The 24,304-nt window shown below is 43.0% G+C and overlaps 1 protein-coding gene across 1 annotated transcript in view; it reads left to right on the top strand.

The window, feature by feature from the left end:
* Positions 1–492: 492 nt before the first annotated feature.
* Positions 493–24,304, top strand: part of mosmoa (modulator of smoothened a) — a 37,945-nt gene continuing 14,133 nt past the window's right edge. Inside the window, exons 1-2 of the mRNA XM_085784283.1 lie at positions 493–758; positions 22,685–22,897. Coding sequence (XP_085640409.1) covers positions 653–758; positions 22,685–22,897 — 319 coding nt within the window. The 5' untranslated portion in view covers positions 493–652. The remainder of the gene's footprint in view (positions 759–22,684; positions 22,898–24,304) is intronic.

The raw sequence follows: 24,304 nt of genomic DNA, 5'->3' as shown, positions 1-24,304 counted from the left end.
GTGTGTGAGTGTGTGACATTGGTGGGTCTGAAATGGTCGCGCAGTCCGTGGTCTCGGCCGCCGTCGACGAGCAGCTCCCCCTGGGCCGCAGCTCGGCGCTCCGAGCCCGGGTCTGCTGCCGCTGTGGAGTAGTAGCGTTAGCGTTAGCTCAGCAGCTAAGTTAGTTAGCTCGCTGCTAACTGCTAGCTGCTAGCCGCCGCCGCCGCAGCTGTGTCCGATGCTGCTGCTGCTGCTGCGGCTGGTGCTGCTGCTGCTACAGCTGCTACAGCTACAACTACAACTACAACACAACGGATCAAACGAAAGACGGAAGAACAACATATTAAAGCAGTTCAGGGACTTGTTTTTTCTTTTTTTTATATACCCAACGGGGACTACTGCTACTGCTACTGCTACAACAACTACAAGGCATTTGAGATGTGATGCTTTTTGTGCGTCGTGTTTGTTGAGCCTTTTGTAGCTGGAGGCTAACGTTGCTGCAAAATGCACAGCGGAGGGGGGCGAGGTTAGACCGATAACCCTGTGTTTTTTAACACTCCGGCCGGGGGGGACACATTATTTGGACAACGACCCCACCACCCCTTCCTCTTCCTCTTTCTCCTCCTCCTCCTCCTCGTCATTCACCGCTTCATCATCATCATCAGCTGGCGAAATGGATAAACTAACGATCATTTCAGGGTGCCTGTTTCTGGCAGCAGATATCTTTGCAATAGCCAGCATTGCAAACCCAGACTGGATCAACACTGGTGAATCAGCAGGTAAATGAAGCAGCAGAGCAGGCCACGAAATCTGCTCTGTTTCGGGATTTCTTGCATTTATGTTTTTTTTTTTTTTTAGAAAAAGAACAGAAAAGCAAAGCAAACGGTACCTGATCATCTCAGTATGTGTCCCATTGTGTGAGGAGGGTTGTTTCATCTGCAGCAACATCTTTTGTCCTCCACCATAGCAGTGTGCTGTGTCCGTGTTTACGTTTGGTTTTGGTGGCCAGACCTTTAATCCCATGATCAAACATGCACTTCCATGAATTGAAACAGCACTATGGCACTGTTGATTGTTGATCACTGCAACCAATACTTATTTTTTCACCTATTTAGATGAATAGTTTGGTCTTAAAATGTCAGAAAACTGAAAAAATGTCCAGAAATAACCTTTATTTTAGTATCAGCTGCCCAACAATTAAACACGACTAATTTCCAACAATATAGAACAGAGAGAGGAAAGCAACAGCACTTCACACAAACTGATTAAAATGATTAGTATTTTTGACTAATGGTGTTGTTGAAGCTGTTGAAGTGATTGATTGATTGATTGATTGATTGATTGATTGATTGATTGATTGGGACCAGTTTTGATGAGTAATCAGTAATTGAAATAATTAAACTCAAAACAGCAAAGTGGCTTGTACCAACTGCTGAGATGAGGGGTTGTTTCTTCTTTTGTTTTGTTTTTAATTTGATTGTAGATTTAATAGTTTTGATCTCTTGGACAAATAATTCAACCTCTGTGAGAAATGAATTTCCCCCAATAGACATTTTAACTCCAACCACCACCATCATACACCTTAATCTAAATCGCTTACACTTGTCAAGAATAATCCATTATGGACATTGTTGTACATTGCACCTCTCATTTTATCAGCGAAGGTAACGTGAGTCCGTGTTATGTTGGCTACTTGACATTTGAAGTGACCTCCGTGCGATTAATCCGATCTGTGTGCACCCCCCTCGAGAAATCAAAGCTAAAAGGCGTTTATTTGTGGCAGTCCCTGCTGATTTGGGAGAGGAGCACATGCGCTCCTCAGTTTTATTTGTGTCAGTACTGAAAACACACAGACACAGGCTATTGATAGACAGCTGCTGCTCTTTGTTCCCTCTGCAGGATGACAGCTTAGTAACTGGGTCAGGGAGGGTTCATCATCATCCACCAATACACATCCAGACTGTATTAGCTCAACATAAGTAATCTTTACAAAAGTAATAATAATAGGTTGCAAATAGAACGAGGGCTTTGAATACAGCGCCTGCATGGCACATGGTTGTTTTTGTGAATCCTGACTGAATTTTTTTAGTTTTATTAGACAATTGGAGAGACGAGGAGGAGGGTCTACTCTGGACGTTGTGGCTCAGTTCATCTAAAATTAGCGCACCACAGCCACAAATGAGGTGCGTGGTACAGTAACTGCCCGCTGAGATTCACAGTTCTGTACCTGCATGTTCAGAAAGTTGAACCTTTGCTATATTTAAACTGCAGTGTTGCAGTGAGTGTGGGTGTTGTACACAGCCACCAGCTTCCACCTCGAAGTCTCTGTTCCTGCCTCCCCTCACACTTTCACTCATCTGTTTGCCGGCTGTGAATGATAAGACATGGATGGTCTCATGGGACAATGTGTGACATTACATCTCCTCCCTTTTTCTGTTAGCATTTTGTCGGCATGTATTTTTTTGAATATACAGTATAATATGAAACTAATTCATATTTAAAGGACTGGTCACTGTTTTGGTTGAGAAAGATAGGAGTTTTTAAAGCAGCTTCTCTAGATTATTTAGTCAGAAATGCAAAAAAGCCTGTATGAATGACACCGACACTAGTGTTGTCATTGTACAGTTAATGAACAGTTTGCTGTGATCAATTTGTAAACACAACTCATAAGAATGTATTGATGTATAATCTGCAACTTTCACTCAAGCCAGTCCTCTTATTCTTATGGCCATCTGATATATAAACAAATGAACAGCTACTATAAACACCTGTGTTATAGTGTGTTTGTTTTGGTCATTATAAATGTTGATAATTCTACCATTTTTAGTCTCATGTTCATCTTGCAGTAACCAGAAGAACCTCCTATCCCTGAAATACATGCTGCACACCAACTTATTTCATGGCATTTGCATCTTTTACGTTGGCGTTATTGTGCAGTTAAATAACTTTGTCTTCACTGACTCGTATAACATCGGTTTGTTTCATATATATATATATATATATATATATATATATCTATAGGCCAAAATAACGACACATGTTGAAGCATTGAACAAATCATTATTTCTTGCTCTGCTTTCAAGTTGTGTGATGTTTGCTTTCACATCATATCACAGTGTTTGCCAACTCCTTGGTGGCCTGAGCGTCTCTTTGTCTGTGCAGCTTGTCTGTTTTTCTCTTATGAAGATGGTCTAGGCATATTGAATACTTGGTTTTCTTCTAAGAGCGTCTTTTGTTCGTTTGGACACTTGCATATCAAATTGCTGATTACTAGGCCTCTATTATAGCTGCCGAATGGGATTCAATCTAATAAGAGACACATTTCTCGCAGTGTTTTGTAATTGTGATGAAATTATTTCATTTACCCAGGGGTGATTACATTACTTTGTCTGCCCTGTTCCACAGACTAGTGTAACCATTTGAAGATATTATGAAGCAAGAGCCCCCTGATGAATCCCCACATTGTATTATCTCCGATCAGCTGACCGCTTGTTCCCGGCTCGGCTGTGGTCTTATCAGAGGAGACCCGGTGCTTGACAACCTGCCCTTGTAAAGAGCTCAGCATGACATTGTTGTTCTCAGAGCGTGGGGGGACAGACCTGTTCTCCGGGGCCGTTAGCATCGATAAAAGCTGACTTTGCTCAAGCAGCATGTGGGTTTTTTTCTTTTTCTTTTTTTGCTCCTGCTTTGGTTGAGTTATTTGATCAAAGCTTCTTTTTGTGAACTCATCAAGAAAGCAAACAAACTGTGCAGTCATTTCACACTGGTGGTGGCTGGCTGCTGTCCCTTGTTATTATCCACGGTGATGTTAGAAGTAAACCTCTGGGCCAACTAAGGTATATGACACACACACAAAGCCTGTGTAGATAACTGTATTCTCTTGAAAGTACAAGCAGCAGTGATGTGACTCTGTGTTGAAGTTACAGTATGGCGATCGTGCGACACTGTCCTCACTTCGGTGTGATGTCGTCAGGCCATAACAGCTGAAGTTGATTTCCTGTGTGGGGGCTTGGAGACAAAGCCGTAGTTGCAGCAGTGTCAGATAGAAACTGTGATTCTTGGCAGCTCTGCCGATTACAGCCCATCCTGTAGTGTAGATAGATACTCGTTACCACAGTTGACACCATTGTCTACAGCCTGAATGCTCTCTGAAACAGCTCTGTATGCACACACAAACACGCAAAATCACTTTGAGGTACAAGCCGGTTGTCATCTCGCATCATGTACCAGAGCAAACTATTACGATGTCATCAGCATCAGGTGGATTTCCTAAAGATAGAATCCATTCTCCGATTAATAATGAAGTACTAACTCACTAGTCTGTCATTGAGGAGTGTTTTATTACTTCAAGTTAAGCCTCTGAATTAATCAAGAAGAAAAGAAGCTGTGTTAAAGAGCTTGAAGTGAAAGCTGTGACAAGAAAATGCTATACCGGGTAGTTTCTCTTTTCAGGCAAGCAGTTTCCTAAGACATTTTAAAATGCATCACTTATTTATTTTCACAAGGGAGGATGTTTATTTCCCACATATCAGTCTTGAACTTTGCAAACTAAGTGTTGTCTTTTCAAAATGACTGCGCCAAAAAACAAATTGTGCTGAAAGTTAGAGGTGAGTGACTGGAAACGGAGGGCAGCGTGACGTCAGACAGCAGGTCGGCAAGAGGCGATTTCATAACTGCACCGACCGTGAACGAGATGCCAACCCCTTCTCTCTCTCACTGCATGTTAATCTGATGCTTTCATAGCCCATAGGGAAAACGCAGACATTTAAAAAAAAAAAAAAAAGGGAATGGGTACAAAATGAGAGTGCAGGAGTTTGTTGTGTAGTGACTGGATCGATGCTACTGCGGGAGAGAGAACTATATCCTCTATAATGCGTAATGTAATGTAAAGAAAAGTGTGACTTATGGGTAGTAGTTTTTAGGCTGTGTTGGTTAAAAACAGTGGTGAAAAAATAATACAAATTCAAAACCACGAAAATGCCTGAGAAAAAGAAACTCACTGGATTTGCTACTGTTGTTATAATCTGAGTTTGACCATGTTGAAAATGGATGAAGTGGAATATTAGATTGTGTTATTTTAGGTATCCTTTTTCAGAGCACAAGGACATGCTGTCATTGATACAAAGCAACTGAAACCAGGCCCAGTCTATCGCTACAGAGCCAGCAGCAGTTATGACCTCGGTCCAGTGCCACCAGCAGGACAGGAGAGAAACCACAACAAGGCCTCGGGCTACATTTTTAAAGAGGAGTATCAATAAGCTCTGATGTTATGAGCTCTAATCTTGGTACTGGAGAAATGAGGAATATTGATTTCCTATTTATTTTTTGCTACATAAAAAAAAATCACCTGCATATTTCATCTCACTAACTCTCTGTCTGATTAAGACGTTTGACACAATGCCACACTAGAGAGATCTCATGGGCAGCTCTGTGTGGGCACACTGGAGTCCTTTGCAGCACACAAACACGAACACATGGACACCCTGCTCTGAGTGACAAAAGCAGAGAGAAGCAAATAAATGCTCAAAAGAAAAAATATTCTATTTTTCTTCCTTCTGTGGAGAAATCACATGGCGGTGCATCATTTCAGTGTGATTCAGCCTTACTCCAGCAATGACAGAGAAGTGAGCCCACCCTTGTGACCATGCACAACAATGCTTGCTGGTGAAAACGACAAAATATTTTATCGGATGTGCCTTTTTGTTTTGACGGCGATGACGTTTTTGGTGCTTAAAAACGCAAAAACCACCCTCCAGAGTGGAAATCTTAAAAACGCTTGTTTCCATGTAAAGGGTAAAAACACAAAAGTCTGCTCTGATAGGCTCACGTCGCGTTTACGTCACAGACATGCGCCAGTACAGGAACATAACAACAAACATGATGTCGGATTCATTCCACAAACTTTTGCGTCACCATATGCACGCAGATTTCCCCCCAAAAACGCTTGGCTAAACGTGGAATAAAAAGTGAGAACACAACGTCACTTTTCTTGGGCAGCTTTTCCTGTTCAGATCGTTTCCGTGTAAACATAGCCATAGACCGAATCGCCTTGTTGTTTACATTCTACTTCCGGGTAGAAAACCAGCACGTAATTTGAATGAGATCAATAGTAACGAATGAGAGTTTAGCTATATATCATATTTTTCACGCCCTATCACCGTTTAGACAAATCTGAAATGATTGAAGAAACATTACTATTTCTGTGTGTGTGTTTTGTGTTGCTATGTGTTGGATTTATTCAGTTTGGGGGAATCACAGTGTCTAGAAAGCATCAGTGGCTCAGCTGACAGGGACAGCTAACAGTGGTAGCTAAGCTAACGGCGGTAGCTAAGCTAACACCAGGACGTCAGCTGTTAAAACCCTCCCGTTGTCGGACACGACATGAAACTACTCCAGTTAGCTCAGTCATGTTGTAACTCAGATATCCGCTGGAGAAAATATTTTTTCATGGAGCGTTTATTGAGTCACTGAGTTATTAAAGTTAAACAGGTAGCTAACCGTTAGCCCGGCTAATCTATGATAATCATGACTAATTACAAAAATGTGCACACATAAATAGTAATGTTTATCTAATCATTGGTTTTATAAACTTTACAAACATCAGATTAGTCTAAACGGTGATATAGTGACATGAAAAATGAGATGTATATATATAGCGAAACTCTCGTCCGTCACTATTGTTCGAATGCTGGTTTTCTACCCGGAAGTAGTTGGAAACAACAAGGCGATTCGTCCTATAGACGCTCCACCTTCTGATGCAGCAGCCCACCTGGATCTGTCCTCATATACACAATAGCCCCTGTCCCAGGTGTTGTCACATATCTCCTTGTTCTTTGCAGAGTCAGTAATTGCCAGTGTGGTGACAACCATTTTGCATTAGTGAAAAATGTATTTTCATGCGTTTTGCATTTGGAGAGTACATGCAGCAGAAATGTGTGATAGCAAAATGTCATCATTTTTGCCTGATTGACAGTCAAGATGCAGAAATGAGGCACCGAATGTGAATAATACATCAATACTCAGTCCACTATAAAGAGGAAGCGCGTAGCAATGAAATCCTAACCAAGGTTTTCTGCTACTTCACATAGTCGAGGATGGACTTAGGTTTGCCAGAGTTAAACGCTGGTATTCAGTTTATATTTGTTTACACTGTAAGCATTGGTGTAAGCTTTGTAAGAAATGTTGAGTCTGTTCATTCTCACTTTTGGGCACAGGGGAGCGGAGGTTGTTTTCTTACACGTCAGCGGTTGTAGCTTACTCCGCATGTCCACCATGTTTTGCATGCGAGTTTAGAGCCGTACACAGCGGCGCTTCAGTAAGACGGCGCTGTGAAAGCCTCCAGCAGCAGCAGCAGCAGCAGAAGAAGCAGCTGTTGGCCGCTGTAGCTGTAGCTGTTGCCTACTTGCCGCCCACCAAAGTTCAGAGGCCTGTTTGAGTCATCCCCCCGGAGCTCACAAACAGCAGCAGCCCCTGTGCTCCACTAATGATGGCATCATCATGCTGAAGATGAGCAGACGTGGCTCTTATTTCCTCTCATTTACACCAAGACCTGGTTAGAGGAGTATTTCCATCATAGTTAAAGCAGAAGTAAGCGATCCGGTCGTTTTGGCTAATGCTGCGTTCCAGGCAGGCTTTTGAAATCATAAATTACAGCTTCAAGTCACGACTTACGACTTTGTAGCGTTCCAGGCAACCTACTCGTGTTTTTCCGACCTGTTTTACCTGTGAAAGTCACTATAATGGCCACTCGTAAGTTAAAGGGATAGTTCAACATTTTGGCAAATTGGCCCATTGCCATAATTGCTATAGTCATAGCAGTAGGTTCGTTACCTTTAATTGTAGGTGTAAGCTATTTTTAGTACAGCGGAGCGCAGCAGCTGGCTGCTCAGAGCTACGCTATGGAGGCTAACGGAATTTCTTGGTTTCCCTCATTAAACTCATCAAATACAAAATCCCAAAACTCCACAGCGCTTTTGTAGACAAGTTGTGACCTGCACAACCACCACGCTATGAGATAATGACGGAACGATACGAAACGGAGCCGTTTTCGAGGTAAATTCATACAAAACCGCTGATGCGCGTTGCGTTCAGGGACAGTTTTTCAGCAAGCAGTCTCCGTATTTACCCTGTATTTACCTCGAAAACGGCTCCGTTTCGTATCGTTCCGTCATTATCTCATAGCGTGGTGGTTGTGCAGGTCACAACTTGTCTACAAAAGCGCTGTGGAGTTTGGGATGTTGAATTTGATGAGTTTAATGAGGGAAACCAAGAAATTCCGTTAGCCTCCATAGCGTAGCTCTGAGCAGCCAGCTGCTGCGCTCCGCCGTACTGAAAATAGCTTACACCTACAATTAAAGGTAATGAACCTACTGCTATGACTATAGCGATTATGGCAATGGGCCAATTTGCCAAAATGTTGAACTATCCCTTTAACTTCCGACCCGTGAACTCGCACCAGATCGAACTGGTACGACTTCACAGGTCGGAAAAACACGAGTTACCGGTTGCCTTGAACGCACCATAACGTCTTGTCAGCCGATGGAGTTAGCAGCCCCCGCCCTCGTCATGGATCTATTGGTCCTCGTCCCTACGTCACCACATTCACGCGCATCCCTTGGCTGCACACACAGCCCTTCATGCCGTTCTCTCTCCTCATTGGATAAAGGTTGTAGGATACGAGAAAAGTTTTCTCCTCGGCTCAGAGCAGAGCAGAGTGACTGACAGACCCGTGTTTCGGTCCAAACACTCTATGTAAGTGATTGCTGTCGGAAGATATAACTATTTAAGATTTATATTAACACAAAAATATCGCTTAATCCTGCTTTAAGTGCGAGAGCAGACGGCAGCGTAACAACATGACGTGGGTGTGAAAGTGAGCCGGGCCTCCGAATGCGGAGTCTCGGCCCCTTTTCATTTTTGTAAATGAGAGATGGAGAAACCATGCAAGACTTGTTTACTAGTGTTGTCACGATACCAACATTTTGGTATCGGTACCGGTACCAACATGTATTTCGATACTTTTCGATCTTTTCGATACTTTTTAAAATAAAAAGAGAACGCAAAAAATGTCATTACTAACTTTATTTTAATGGAAAATCTTAGAACAATAACATATCAATCAGTAAATAAAATAAAATACCACAAAGACAAGCTTTTCAAATGCACACAATTTTAAAATAAATTAAAGCCGCAAGCGGCGATGGCGGGCCCTCGCTCGCCCATGCCACCGCGTGGCCTGAGGCACGCCGGGGCCGTGGCGCGGAGCAGAAATGGAGAAAAAACCTGGAAGGAGGCCAAAATTGCAATGTTTCGTTCATCCACCAGGGGGCAGTCACCGCATGTGGTGTGGTGCGTTCAGGGGCGGCCCCTCATCACTCATGTGAAGTTTGGAGTGAATCGGACAAAGCATGAGGGAGTTATGAGCAGTTAATGGTTCGTCCACCAGGGGGCAGTAATGGGATGCGTGCAGGTGTGTTCAGAGTCAGTCCCTCATCACACATGTGAAGTTTCGTGGAAATCGGACAATGTTGATGTAAAATATGGTACTTCCTGTTTCCACTAGGGGGCGAATGAGTGAGATCGCCTATGAGTACATAGAAACGTTGAGGTCGTGACCCTGGACCTGTGTACCAATTTTCATGTTGATAGGAGTTCAATAAAGCCATCCAAAGGGTAAACGTATTGTCATAGCGAGGAATGTTAGCCACGCCCCCACAGGGACGCCATTACTCGTAGCTTCACAGCGTTCATAATGTAACTTCACCAACTGGTTCTGCATGTTGTAGAAGTGGAATGAAGTTGATAGGGCAAAGTATGTACATTTTCAAAATTTTAGTACACTTCCTGTTACCACCGGGGGGCGCTATGAGTTATGTGGGAAGTTAATATATTGGGACGTTCAGGGCGGAGCCATCATCATGTCCAGCAAGTTTGAAGTTGATTGGATGAAGTATGTGGGCGTGAGAGCCACACGTATGGACATGGCGAGAACGCCAAAGTCTGATGAGCGCTGGCAGCCACGCCCTTTGACCTACGGACTCACGGAGCACAACTTAAGCTCAGCTAGGTCTGGAGATGTGGTATACCTAATTTGAACTTGATCGGGCGAACGCTCTGGGAGAAGTTAATTTTTGGCGGGAAAAATCTACACCAAAATGGCCGACTTCCTGTTGGGTTGAGGTCATGAGGTCAAGAGGCTTTTTTGCATATCTGGTTATAATACATATGTGTACCAAATTTTATCAACATCGGACAAAGTCAGTCAAATTCCCTATGGGGATTTTGAAAGTTTGTAGGGGGCGCTATTTCGCCATTTCGCGTCGACCATGTGCGACCACCCAAAAATATCGAATTTCGGATCAGGCCGGACGTCCGTGCAAAAGTATACGCATTTTCGCATTTGGGAAAGGGGCGAAATTGAGGCACGAAATGTCGGAAGAATAATAATAATAATAATTAAAGCCGCAAGCGGCGATGACGGGCCCTCGCTCGCCCATGCCACCGCGGGGCCTGAGGCATGTCGGGGTTGCAATGTTTCGTTCATCCACCAGGTGGCGCTAAGCAGTTGTGTGTGGGTGCGTTCAGGGGCGGCCCCTCATCACTCATGTGAAGTTTGGAGTGAATCGGACAAAGCATGAAGGAGTTATGAGCAGTTAATGGTTCATCCAGCAGGGGGCAGTAATGGGATGCGTGCAGGTGTGTTCAGGGTCAGCCCCTCATCACACATGTGAAGTTTCGTGGAAATCGGACAAAGCATGAGGGAGTTATGAGCAGTTAAAGGTTCGTCCACTAGGGGGCAGTAATGGGATGCGTGCAGGTGTGTTCAGGGTCAGTCCCTCATCACACATGTGAAGTTTCGTGGAAATCGGACAAAGCATGAGGGAGTTATGAGCAGTTAAAGGTTCGTCCACTAGGGGGCAGTAATGGGATGCGTGCAGGTGTGTTCAGGGTCAGCCCCTCATCACATATGTGAAGTTTCGTGGAAATCGGACAAAGCATGAGGGAGTTATGAGCAGTTAAAGGTTCGTCCACTAGGGGGCAGTAATGGGATGCGTGCAGGTGTGTTCAGGGTCAGCCCCTCATTACACATGTGAAGTTTCGTGGAAATCGGACAAAGCATGAGGGAGTTATGAGCAGTTAAAGGTTTGTCCACTAGGGGGCAGTAATGGGATGCATGTAGGTGTGTTCAGGGTCAGTCCCTCATCACACATGTGAAGTTTCGTGGAAATCGGACAATGTTGATGCAAAAAATGGCACTTCCTGTTTCCACTAGGGGGCAAATGAGTGAGATCGCCTATGAGTACATAGAAACGTTGAGGTCGTGACCCTGGACCTGTGTACCAATTTTCATGTTGATACGAGTTCAATAAAGCCATCCAAAGGGCAAACGTATTGTCATAGCGAGGAATGTTAGCCACGCCCCCACAGGGACGCCATTACACGTAGCTTCACAGCGTTCATAATGTAACTTCACGAACTGGTTCTGCATGTTGTAGAAGTGGAATGAAGTTGATGGGGCAAAGTATGTACATTTTCAAAATTTTAGTACACTTCCTGTTACCACCGGGGGGCGCTATGAGTTACGTGGGAAGTTAATATATCGGGACGTTCAGGGCGGAGCCATCGTCATGTCCAGCAAGTTTGAAGTTGATTGGATGAAGTATGTGGGCGTGAGAGCCACACGTATGGACATGGCGAGAACGCCAAAATCTGATGAGCGCTGGCAGCCACGCCCTTTGACCTATGGACTCACGGAGCACAACGTAAGCTCAGCTAGGTCTGGAGATGTGGTATACCTAATTTGAACTTGATCGGGCGAACGCTCTGGGAGGAGTTAAGTTTAGGCGGGAAAAATCTACACCAAAATGGCCGACTTCCTGTTGGGTTGAGGTCATGAGGTCAAGAGGCTTTTTTGCAAATCTGGGTATAATACATATGTGTACCGAATTTTATCAACATCGGACAAAGTCACTCAAATTCCCTATGGGGATTTTGAAAGTTTGTAGGGGGCGCTATTTCGCCATTTTGCGTCGACCATGTGCGACGACCCAAAAATATCGAATTTCGGATGAGGCCGGAGGGACATGCAAAGTTAGACAACTTTTCCAGTTGGGGAAAGGGGCGAAATTGGGGCATGAAGAGTCGCGTGAATAATAATAAGAATAATAAACATTACAATTTCAATAGGGCTTTCGCTGGGCGACTTGCAGTCGCCGCTCGGGCCCTAATAATAAACATTACAATTTCAATATAGCATTTTTCCCCCTGGGTCTTCCATACCACATGATTACTTCACTACTTGATTACTTTGGGGTCACTTGCACTTTGGGGTCACTTGCACGTTGGGGCATGAACGAATTACAATAGGGCTTTCGCCAGGCGACTTGCAGTCGCCGCTCGGGCCCTAATAAAATAAAAAACGATTCAGAACACTGAACACAACTCTTATTGCACTCAAAACACTTTTAGAACAGTGAAATAGAATTCAAAATACTAGGCTTTTCTTATTGCACTGAAAAAACAATTTTAGAACAGTGAAATAGAATTCAAAATACTAGGCTTTTCTTATTGCACTCAAAAAACAATTTTAGAACAGTCAGTGTGGATAAATAAAAAGTATTAAGTTAGAACAATGAGAACAAGCTAGCAACTGTAGCAGCAAAAATCTCTTATTTTTCTCTCAACATTATGTCCCTTCTCCCTACTCTCTCCCTTGCCTACTATTGGGTGGCTGATTCTTTTGGAGTAGACTACCTACTGAGTCTGACTCAGGCTTTTTGTCTTGTTGAGATTCTTGGCCAAGAAAACCAAAATGTCTAGGTGTTCCTCACTCAATCTAGAACGCCTTGGACTACAGATATTTCCAGATGTGCTGAAGACACGTTCTGATGCGCAGCTTGATGCTGGAATGCACATATATTGTCGTGCAAACTGAGCCAGGATGGGAAGATCAGCCTCATGTTGACCCCACCAGGCTAGGGGGTCCTGTGCAGCACTTACATCTTAACTGTTCATAGTCAGTCATCTCATGGTTTAGTTTGTCTTTAGGCGTTGTCAGTGTGGATGAATCTTGTCCTGTTGAACTGTCTGCTCCCCTCTTTTCGGAGGTGATGGTGCAGAGCAGGCTTTTTAGATCACTTCTTTTTTTTTTGCTACAGCACCTGCTGGTTGGTGCTCCGAGCCTGAGTCTTCTTGTTGCTCCACTCTCTGCTCCTCTGGAAGCAGAACTGTGTGAGCTTTTAGGAGCAGTTCCTCTTTAACTTCTTCTTCCATTGTAACAAATGTGCTTTTAAATCTGGGGTCTAGGTAGGTGCAGATGTTCAGTGCCATCTTAATATTGTGCTCATCGTATCTCTTTTCAAAGTCTTCTCTACATTTCTCCTTCATTTCCAGTGCCAGTGGACTGTCACCTTCCTCATCTTTCAGACAGGCTTTAATTTTCCACAGTAGTGGCAGGACTGATGAGAGAGTTGTTTCTTTCTCTCCACTAAGGGCATCTGTGAAATCACTGAGTGGAGCCAGGACATCCCTCACTGTTTCCAAAGTTGTCATGTCTGTGTCTTTCGGCATCAGGAACCATTTTTTTCTGTCATCAGCTAGAACAGCACAGACTGCTTGCTGCTGCTCACAAAAGCGTTCCACCATATCATAGGTGGATCCCCATCGTGTAGGCTCATCATGAATTAGCTTGTGTTGTGGTAGCTTTAAAGATTTTTGTTTTTCCTTCAGCTGCCTTGACATTTTATTAGATCTTGAAAAGCCTGAGACTGTCTTACGTAGCCGGGACAGACAGCTCGCCACACGATCAATTTCTATGGCCTTTTTGACTGCCAAATGCAAATTATGGCCAAAACAGGGAATCCAGAGGTGGTTGGAAAATGCCTTGCGGTTGTTGGTTGCATTGTCTGTTGTGATTCCAGACATTTTTGCCATATCAAGGCCCCAGGAGTCCATGATGACATCTTCCAGGACCTCTTTCAGAGTGTCTGCTGTGTGGTCAGACTGCAAAGCAGAGCATCCTATGCACCAGGACTGCATTTCCCAGGATGCTGTGATGAACTGCAGAGTTACAGCCATGTAGGAACTCACTGCTCTGCTTGTCCAGATGTCTGTAGTGCAGGAGAAGAATGGCTTGTCTGCCAGTTGTGCACTAATTATTGACCTTGTCTCTTCATATATTTTTGGAATTTCGTTGAACATGAAGAAATTCCTTGAGGGGAGGTCATATCGTCTGTCCAGCTGCTGAATAAGGTTTCTGAACCCAGCCTTTTCAACTGTATATATTGGTACTTGGTCCATGCAGATGTATTCGGCGACTGCTCTGTTCAGCCTTTTAGCATCTTTCGAGTCTTTTGCATATTTTGCATGTTGCTCAAAAACAGCCCGAAGAGTAGGTTGCCTCTGAGTGGGGGCACTGGGTGGGGTCACTCTATCCGGACCAGAAGCACCAGACCTCTGAAAAAAAAAATTAAGGCGGTGATACATTTGTCATACAAGCTGAGGCCTTAATTATGTTGAGATACATAACCTAAAAAATATTTTCATTAGATATAGCCTGTCTTAAGTAGGACCAATGTCTTTAAATGGTATGTTACTAGTCTTTATAATATATTAAATGGCTAAATGTGTATGTAAAAGTTTGTTACTTTATAAAGATCATGCATGTATGCATTTTACAGCTCTGGAAAAAAAATAATATTATATTATTATTATTATATAATATATAATAAATATAATAATATAATATAAATAAACCAGCTCTATTTTTTTTCCAGAGCTACTTTTGTTAAGAGTGAAGGGGGTGGCGCTTGCTTTTTGCACTGAATGTGGCTTTTTTTTTCATGAGTAAATTACCTGTCGTTCCTTGAACTCAGTGTGCAGGTCTGGGTGCTTGTCCTTTAGGTGTTTGGCTAAGTTGGAGGTGTTTCCGCCCTTAGCCATGCATGTTTTAAAACACCGTTTACACAGTGGCGCATCAGCGTTAATTGCCTCGCCTTGCTCATTTGTTTTCAAGCCAAAGTACTGCCATAGCGCACTTCGCGCCCCTGGTTTGTCCACAAGTTGTGGCGTGGTGACGGTTGCAGCAGCAGCCATTCTCCTCTCCGTGCTCCTCTCTCCCTCTCTCGCGCTCTCTCTCTCTCTCTCGCTCCCTCTCCAACGTCTCTGCTCTCTCCAAGCTTTCCTCCTGCTGCAGTCCACGCTGCTCGCTCACTTGCTAGCTGTTTCCTTCAGCTTGCTTGCTTTTTCTTTTTTCTTCTCTCCAAGCTCCGGCTTGCTCCTCGTCCTCTCGGCTGTAGTTACAACGGCGACCTCGCTACGTGACGTCAAAATGCCTCAGTACCCCGGTACCAAATTAGTACCGGTATACCGTGCAACCCTATTGTTTACAAACAAACATAATTTTTTGGTGGTTTCTGTTCTGTAGGTACGGATACACTCACTCACTCGCTCTCGCTCCCTAATGCTGGTATGACTGACTCATTCAAGCGTTGCCTGTGCTGTTTCGCTGTAATCTCCAGCTGCACGTCGACTCCGCTCACACGTCAGAGAGTTCACCTTTGTTCAGCTTTGGCCAAGGAGGATGTGTGCTGCTGCTCTAATTTAACACGCGGATGGATGCTCTGTATTTGGAAATGAAAGTCATTATTCTAGCAATGTGCCATCGCCTTGTTAGGTGCAATATTGCTCTACCACAATGACGCTCCGCTCTCGCAGACTGTGGCCTCTCTGCTCGGTAATGGAAATCTTATTTTCATCGTGACGCTGCTATGAACATTTGGAGTAATCACAGGGCAACAGACTGGAACACAATGAATTAGAAAATCATGTATGTATTTACTTTTCTGACATGATGCACAGTCACACAAGTAAAGGTTTTTATGGTGCAGCCAAAAACTACCACGTTTGTTATAAAGCTGCAGCCTCTTTTTCTCTCTCTCACACACAGCATTCACAGCATACATTTTTACTTCATTCAGTACAAGGCGCTCCCCTCACGCCTCACTCTGACCTTTTCCTCGTTCACCTGCCACAGGGTCATTCACGTGGACGTACAGTTCAGTTTCTGTTCAATAGAGACTTTTTGCTTTCTGGTGAGTTGCAGAATAATAATAAGAATTGTTTGTTTAATACCATCGGAAAAGACAAAGGCAAAAAAAATGAAAATAGTATTGGGGATTATACTGTAGCTGATGAGGAGTCATCTAGTGGAGATTTCAGATGGTTACTGGTTCCACTCACAAAGTAGTAATCCAGCACATATCCCTGTTGAATAATCAGTTGTTGTTTTTTACAATTTGTCTTTTCTACAGCAGTGGTTCCCAACCTTTTCCAAATCAGGGCCCACTTGAAAAGGTCTAAAATGCTCACGGCCCACCTCCAACCTCATAAACAATGCGGAGGCCAGATAATGCGTTCTCAGAGCACTTTTTTTATTTTAATGATGGGAAAAACAAAACAAAACAATGAAACATTTTTAATATATTTTTTTAAAGCAAGTTTGTTTTAACATTTAAAACATTATTCATATTTATTTTTAGATAACTGCATATATTTCCCACAGGTTGGGAATGATTGTTCTACAGGTTAAACAAATGGCATGTGAAGTGTTGACTACTAAACTTTAGAGGTGCTTGTACCCAGGGCCGTTGCTAGGAATTCTGGCCCCCCTTAAAGAATACTAAAGTGGGCCCCTCCCCCTAACTTTTCCTTTTTTTTTCTTAGACTACGTATGTATTATCGTTTTTTATTTAGCCTTCTTTGTTTTGATGCTAATGCAGCATTACACTGCAAAAACTCAAGTATCTTAGCAAGAATATTTGTCTTATTTCTAGTCAAAATGTAATTTCTAGTCAAAACAAATCTCATTATACTTAAAATAAGACACATCATATTAAAAGTACCTTGTTTTTAGACACTTTTTACTTCTTTCAAGCAGATTTTCACTTGGAATAAGTAGAAAAAATCTGATAGTGGAGCAAGTTTTTCTTCCTTATTACAAGCACAAAAAACTTACTTTCACTGGCAGATTTTTCTATTTATTGTGAATTTAAGTGAAAATGATCTAAAAACAAGTACATTTTTAGGTAATGAGTCTTATTTTAAGTGGAAAGAGATTAGTTTTGACTAGAAATGAGACATTTGGACAAGAAATAAGACAAATATTCTTGGAAAGATGTTGAGTTTTTACAGTGTACTATGAGTATTAGTCAGGGTCTTACGCAGAATAATTCAGTCATACAAAGATTAGACTACTGAGGTTTTTTATGGGCCCCACTGGGCGCTGGGCCCCTAAGAATTATCATCACCTTTCTCCCCTATACAACGGCCCTGCTTGTACCATTTGAACAGAGCTGTTTGTGCGTTGTTCAATTAGCTGACTGTTGTCATTTCTAATGGTCTGATACGAGTAGCATTCAGTCTCTCTGGAAAAACTAAGCCAACCACCTGAAAAGCCAAACTATCCTGTTACTTTATTGTTCTTGTACAGTCAGTTGAAGTTTGTAGGACTGCATATTCGTGTAGTCTCCTACGTTAGAATGAAGCATACGTGTCATAATCACACTGCTGCTGCTGCTGTTGTTGTTGTTGTTGTTGTTGTTAGACTGGGTGTCTGTGCGCCTGCTTGTTGATTGCTAGTTGTTTACCTGTACTCATGCTCCGTAGCGTGCCTGTCTGCTGTAGGCCAGGAATTTATTCCAGGGAGAACCAGTGAAACAGCAGGAGGCCAGAGGATCCAGGGGGAACGCTCATAAACCAGTGCCATTAGCCGCCGCAGCTATCAAACGTTTTGCCTCATGTTCTCCCGTTCCCAGCCCCAGTCCCTACTACTTTCTCTGCCTCCATCACCTTCTGTTCTTTAATTTGTTCAAGGTTACATGGTAGTGTTGCTTTGAATGCAGGAACAGGCTCTTGATTAAGCCTTTGAGCTATTCAGGTGCCATTTTTGTCATGAGCCGTGACCTTTTCTTTTTTCCTTTTCAGTGTAATTGCATAAGTGTTCTGCACAGAAATAGATGAGTTGTCAGACCGTAAGTTAAAGCTGTAGAGGGAAAAAAAAAAAAACACATCCTTTTTAGATGTTCCTTGAATATGATTAAACATTTGCTCAAATGACAGTAAGTCTGTGTGTGTGTGAGGTCGCCTCCAAACCCACAGCTCCACATGTAGCTTGCCGTAGACTCCCAAGGCGTTCCTCGTGAACCACTGGCATTGTTTGTGTGGGTTGTGAAGGCTTGAGTTTGTGTTTGGTTGTTACTGTTAAAGCTCTGTTTTCACTGGCTGTTACAAAAGGGACAGGATTTCCTTTTAGACAACCTGCGCAGCCCACCACGCCCCCGGGGCAACAGTAACACTGTTCACACATGCTAGTGGTGCAGATTCAGTGGGTCTGTCAACAACAGCAGCAGCATCGTGTATTCGTTATGTAAATATGCAAATGTTTGGGTACCAGACAGACCAAGTAACACGCAGCTCCACCCACTGAAATTCCAGCTTGCATGCTTGTCTCATGCACACGTCCGCCCACCTGCTGAGCCATGGTTGAACTTTCATGATGGCACCCACACACACACGCACACACTTGCCTTTTAGTGAATGGGTTATTGTTTTGTGGTCAGTGGACTGAGTGTTTACCACTTGTTAACTTTTCCTTTTCCAAGATTATATCTCAAACTTGTCGACGGAATCAGTGTCTTCAACAACAACTACGACTGAAGTAAACATTTCCGTAGGCCAGTGCAGAGAAGGGTGTTATGGGTAATAGGTCCATAGAGGAGCTGATGTGCACAGCAATGTGCTGAATGGGCCTACATGACCTGCCTGCAGTTTGGGATGTGAATGGCGATGAAAAAGAAACTGTACATAAGCTCGTTTTAGAGACACTTGTGCTGTCAACTGTATGTCGAACTGAGAGGAACAGTTGAGCACAAGTTAAAACCGTTAAAGGGATAGTAGCATTTTTTTAAAAGTGGGGTTGTATGAACTACAAATAGCCCCTAAGTACTTTAATCGCAGCAGAAGACTCTCTGCACTCCTCCCGTTAGCAACGCCAGCCCATAGCCCTGCCCAGAGATTTACAACATACATTGTTGTGAATGGACCCAAAGAAACGGCCTTTTTTCGCGGTCTAAATGAGGTTTTACCTGGAAAAAAAATACACAGTTCCATTGTTCGCTATAATATAATTTTTTCCAGCCCCTCAAAGTGCAGGAAAAACACAGTTTTTATTTGTAAATCTCTGGGCAGGGCTATTATGGGCTGGCGTTGCTAACGGGAGGAGTGCAGAGAGTCTTCTACTGCAATTAAAGTACTTAGGGGCTATTTGTAGATCATACAACCGCACTTTTAAAAAAATGCTACTATCCCTTTAATATTCGACTGATCAACAGGTGCCGGTGATGCACAAAGTTGGGCTGCAAAGCTTCTGCAAACAACGCTGGGATTCAAAACACTTGTTTTATGAGGAATTATCTTTAGTCAAGGAAACAGACCATAATATCTGGTGAATATATTGTGTGTAAAACATGCCCCATTTATTATTAACGATTTAGATCCCTGTAGGCGCCTTTAAACAGAAGTTTGCCTGTTTTGCAAGTGCTGTTTTCACCACCTGTGACCGTATGTTGTTTCTGTTGGTTTCTGCACTAATAGAGCCTTCAGACTGAAAACCTTCTCTGCATCTGTCAGAGAGCGTTGCTTCAGGTGTCTGTACTGCAATAAAGTGCAATCTGAGTGTGTTCGATTTAAAAACATTAAAAGGCTGCAACACCAGAACACTGTGCAGACGTTTGTGTCCTTTGCCGTTACTTTACAAAGGACACAAACATCTATTTTTACAGCAAGAGTTGTCAAAGGGACAACTTTTTAACCTCGGTTGGGACCATTTATAGCTAAACTACAGAAATACCTTGACCACAAAGCAACTTAATTTCCCAGAAATGTGTGCTTGCACAGGACCGGGAAGTGTGTTGCCGGATGACATTACATATAAGACGTTCCATGAAAAGAAAAGGCCTGGTTCAATGATCTTCTTTTTTTTTTGCTTGACAGATCTGCTGTTCTTTCCAAGAGCCTTTGAACCGGCTTATTGCCTGGGTTTAAGTGGGTTTAGTCTGTTCAGTCTCAATAAAGCCTAACTGTGTCCCATTATCTGTCAGTGCATGGACAGTTTCAAAACACAGGGGCCACTGTATGACAGCCCTCTCCTCTCTTTGGCCTCTGAGCCACTGAGATCACCCAGCTGTTCGCTAATGGAGATCATCACCCCCTCTAATTTTCCAAATGAAGACCTCTTATCTTCTACAGTCTATTGCTTCTAGTCCACCGTTCTTTGCGAGAGACCTTTGATCAGCAGAGTCCTGAGTGATGCGACGCTGTTCTGCTTACTCAGGTAGAAATTCCCCTTGAGGACGTTGCTCTAATTGAATGGCTGCACCAGCGGAGCATTATCCTGCTTCCTGAGTGCTGGCCTTCACACTCGGGCTCTGCCCACGACTCAGTGATGGATAGGTGCAGAAGAACATTAACTTATGTCAGGTGTCATGAAAGCAGATATGCAAATTTGTACATGTAAAGAAACTCAACTCTCAGAGGACTCGAGACAAAGTAAGACTTAAGCATACGGTATTAGGGGTGGGAATCTTTTACTATCTCACGATTAGATTTGATTCTAAATTTTTGGGGCTACGATTCGATTCGAAATCGACTTTCGATTCAAAACGATTTGATTCATAATGATTTCTGCTTCAGTCTATCAGTGTACAAAGGATACTCCAGTCTGCTTTGCAAGACAGAATGACTAAAGTGTTTCACATTTATTGAGTTTTAAACATTTATCCATGCTTGCTTAGATGGAATTGTTGAAACTGTTGCATAAAACCAATATCACATATTGCTTAAGTAACAAAATTAAAAGTGCCTCTTTATTTAAAAAAAAATAATGCAGTTAAACATGCTGCCTTTTAAATTCTAAGGAAACGGAGGCCGACAGCCAGCAGATTTGTTTCATTTTATTATTTTTTAAAATCGATTTTGGGACATTTTATATCGATTCTGAATCGTATTAAATGAGAATTGCGATTCTTATGTGAATCGATTTTTTTGCACACCCCTATACGGTATATTTACAAAAAAAAAACAATTGAGCCTTTAAAGCTGTGGCATATTTGACAGAAATCACTGTAATTTCTTACCCACTTTTTGTTTTTATTGACTGTCATGTCTGTGTGAGATGGATTCAGGTGGTCAGTGGGGTGGATTAAGTCACTCACCTTCTCCTCTTTGAGTGTGGAAGTGCAAGACAAAGTGTTGGCCGCTGGCATAATTGAGGACACCGGTGTGAAGAAAGCAAGTCCCCAGCTCCGAGCAAGTGCTGAATTAGTGACAAATTAAAGGAGCCTGCTCTTCTTTCATTCTGCTGTAGATGAGCTGCTACACTTCGGTCTAATATATATCTCTATCTGTATTCTAATATATAATTTACTGTTGGTCTGTAGTATTTTTGCTCCTCATAGTTTTCCCCACCTTGTCTTTTCTCTCCTTACTCTCAGAGATGTATTCTGTAAACTCTGCAGGCTGTTTTAGCAGTAATTACCCTGAACTTAATGTGGTTTGATCTCTGCAGTTGCTTGTACCCTGCACAGCTAACGACATGCAATTTATGTAAGTGTTGGTCAGTTCCTTCAGGAAATGTAGCGGGGGGGGGGGTAAAAGGCATAATGAGTGTTTGTCACCTCTTTGGCTGGATGTGTTAAAGGATAATTTCCGTTTTTTACAACCTGGACCTTATTTCTAGCATAAAATAAGATCATTTTACTCACCCAGATAACTTTGGTGTCATTTGGAGTTGTTTTGATGAAATTAGCCCCAGTGGAGCGGCGCGTATATCCGTATAATGCGAGAGCACGGGGCAGCGCAATGCAGCCTCTAAATAACACATTATCCGCCGCAAAACCCGTTCATTTCACCAATATTTTGTTATGATACACTAGTGCTATTCCCCTCCGAGCCCGTGGTGGCATGTTATCAACATCCGGGCTCTCTAGGTTGACTACTAACCTCTGACCTGGATGATGTCATCTCCGACCGCTGCTCGGCTCATTCTGATAATAATCATTCTGCTTCGGCATTCGGGTCCATTTTTATCTCAACTAGCCGGAGCTTTAGTGAGTCCAGGTTGAGGAGAGGAAGCCTGTGGAAGCTGAACTTCATCCAGCTGCTCATTTTGTTCTGACAAGTCAGAAACACGCAGAAACAAACCGTAGCATTAGCAGTAGCAAGTTAGCCGCGCCGGGCAGCGGTCGGAGATGACATCATCCAGTTAAGAGGTTAGTAGTCAACCTACAGACCCCGGATGTTGATAACATGCCACCACGGGCTCGGAGGGGAATAGCACTAGTGTATCATAACAAAATATTGGCGAAATGAAGGAGTTTTGCGGTGGATAATGTGTTATTTAGAGGCTGCATTCTGCTGCCCCATGTTCTCGCATTATACGGATATACGTGCCGCTCCACTGGGGCTAATTTCGTCAAAACAACTCCAAATGACACCAAAGTTATCTGGGTGAGTAAAATGATCTTATTTTATGCTAGAAATAAGGTCCAGGTTGTAAAAAACGGAAATTATCCTTTAACCCCAATACACCGTGTTTTTATGTGTTAAATGAGTTGTGCAGCTCATCCCAACGTCCTCTCTCTCTCCACAGGTGCCCTTACGGTCGGTCTAGTCCGGCAATGTCAGACCATCCACGGACGAGACCGGACCTGTATCCCGCCGCGGCTGCCCCCAGAGTGGGTCACCACGCTCTTCTTCATCATCATGGGCATCATCTCCCTCACGGTCACCTGTGGACTGCTGGTGGCATCGCACTGGCGCAGAGAAGCCACCAAATACGCCCGCTGGATCGCCTTCACTGGCAGTAAGTGAACCAGACAATGACACCGTGGATTAAACCGTTTTGCATTACTAGACTTGCCCTCAGCACATTCCTTCACCCCCCCCCACCAGAACGTTTCTCACTTTCTTTCTTTTTTTTAAACAACTTTATTGACAACAAGAGTATACACCGGACTGAATACAGTTAGATGAAATAAGTGTATACAACATTAGTACACAACCAAACCATCATAAATACGCCAGGGGATGACAGCAAGACAGAAAAAACATAAACTTAAATAAATATTTTGTAAAGCTTACAGAGATCATACGTTTTAACAGCTTTTTTATTCTCACAATCACAGAGGGAGGAGATATATTGACCAACATATGCAGACAGTTCCAAGAAGTTTGGCTTCTTACCAGAAAATTTAGACTTATGTAGTATATAAAATTTGGATAAAATAATTAACAAATTAATCATATAAAACTGAGAATTTAGTTTTTTATCATATTCAGTGTAGCCAAACAAAACATTTTTCCAGCATAAATTAAACTGGGGATAAATATGATCAGTGATAAAGCGTGCCAGTCTGCTCCAAAGTTGTCTGGTGTGTGGGCCAGACCAAAATAAATGAACCAAAGTTTCATTGACAGAGACACAGTGGGTACAGTTCACATCAATGTCCTTCTTAAGCCTTTGTATATAATGATTAGTGTTTCTCACTTTCTCCTCTGTCTCGCTGCATCTGTCATGACATAACCTTTAGAAAAGCACTTATGCTACATTATTAGATTCATGCACATAGACTGTTCAGAACAGGAGTTAATGAAAGGAGAAAAGCTGAGGATGAATCGTTGTAAAGAATTGGTTTTGTTCTAGTTATGCACCGCTAATTTGCAAATGTAGATGTGTGACATCAAAAACATCTGAGGCTTTGCACAACGGGACCGCAGCATTTGTGTTTCTGAGAGTGATGTGAGGACCCGTGTGTGTGTGTGTGTGTGTGTGTTTGCACATTTATAGATGTTTGATTTTTTTTTTTGCCCATTTCCCGACTCTACAGCTCTCTGAAACTGATATATTGAGTAATGCTGCTCATCTGCCACCCGAGTGGGTGGCTTATGTGCCACAGCGTTTCTCTAATGTTTTCTCTCCCTCTTTGCCTCGAATATTGCCGCTAGTTCCTTTTTTTTTTTTTTTTTTCAAACACGATTGCTGTATAGATGCACTTCCAGGACTCCATAATAACTTGGCAACCATCTCGTGTGGCTGTGTTGGGTTGGTAAAGCTGCGTGGGAGGGTGGGGTCTGATTGGTTAGTTAAGGGAGTAGATGGCCTTGAGCACACTCGCAGAGATGCAACAGTGGCACATGAAGCCACAATGCTCCGTTCTGTTTTATTGTTAAAAGGCGGACTGACACTGTGACTACTTTGTTTTACATACAA

This window comes from Trachurus japonicus, chromosome 8 (assembly GCF_045865225.1).
Source record: "Trachurus japonicus isolate A0001 chromosome 8, Traja_1.0".
Lineage (NCBI taxonomy): Eukaryota > Metazoa > Chordata > Actinopteri > Carangiformes > Carangidae > Trachurus > Trachurus japonicus.
Note: the sequence above shows the minus strand (reverse complement) of the source record. Positions and strands in the feature narration are given on the sequence as shown.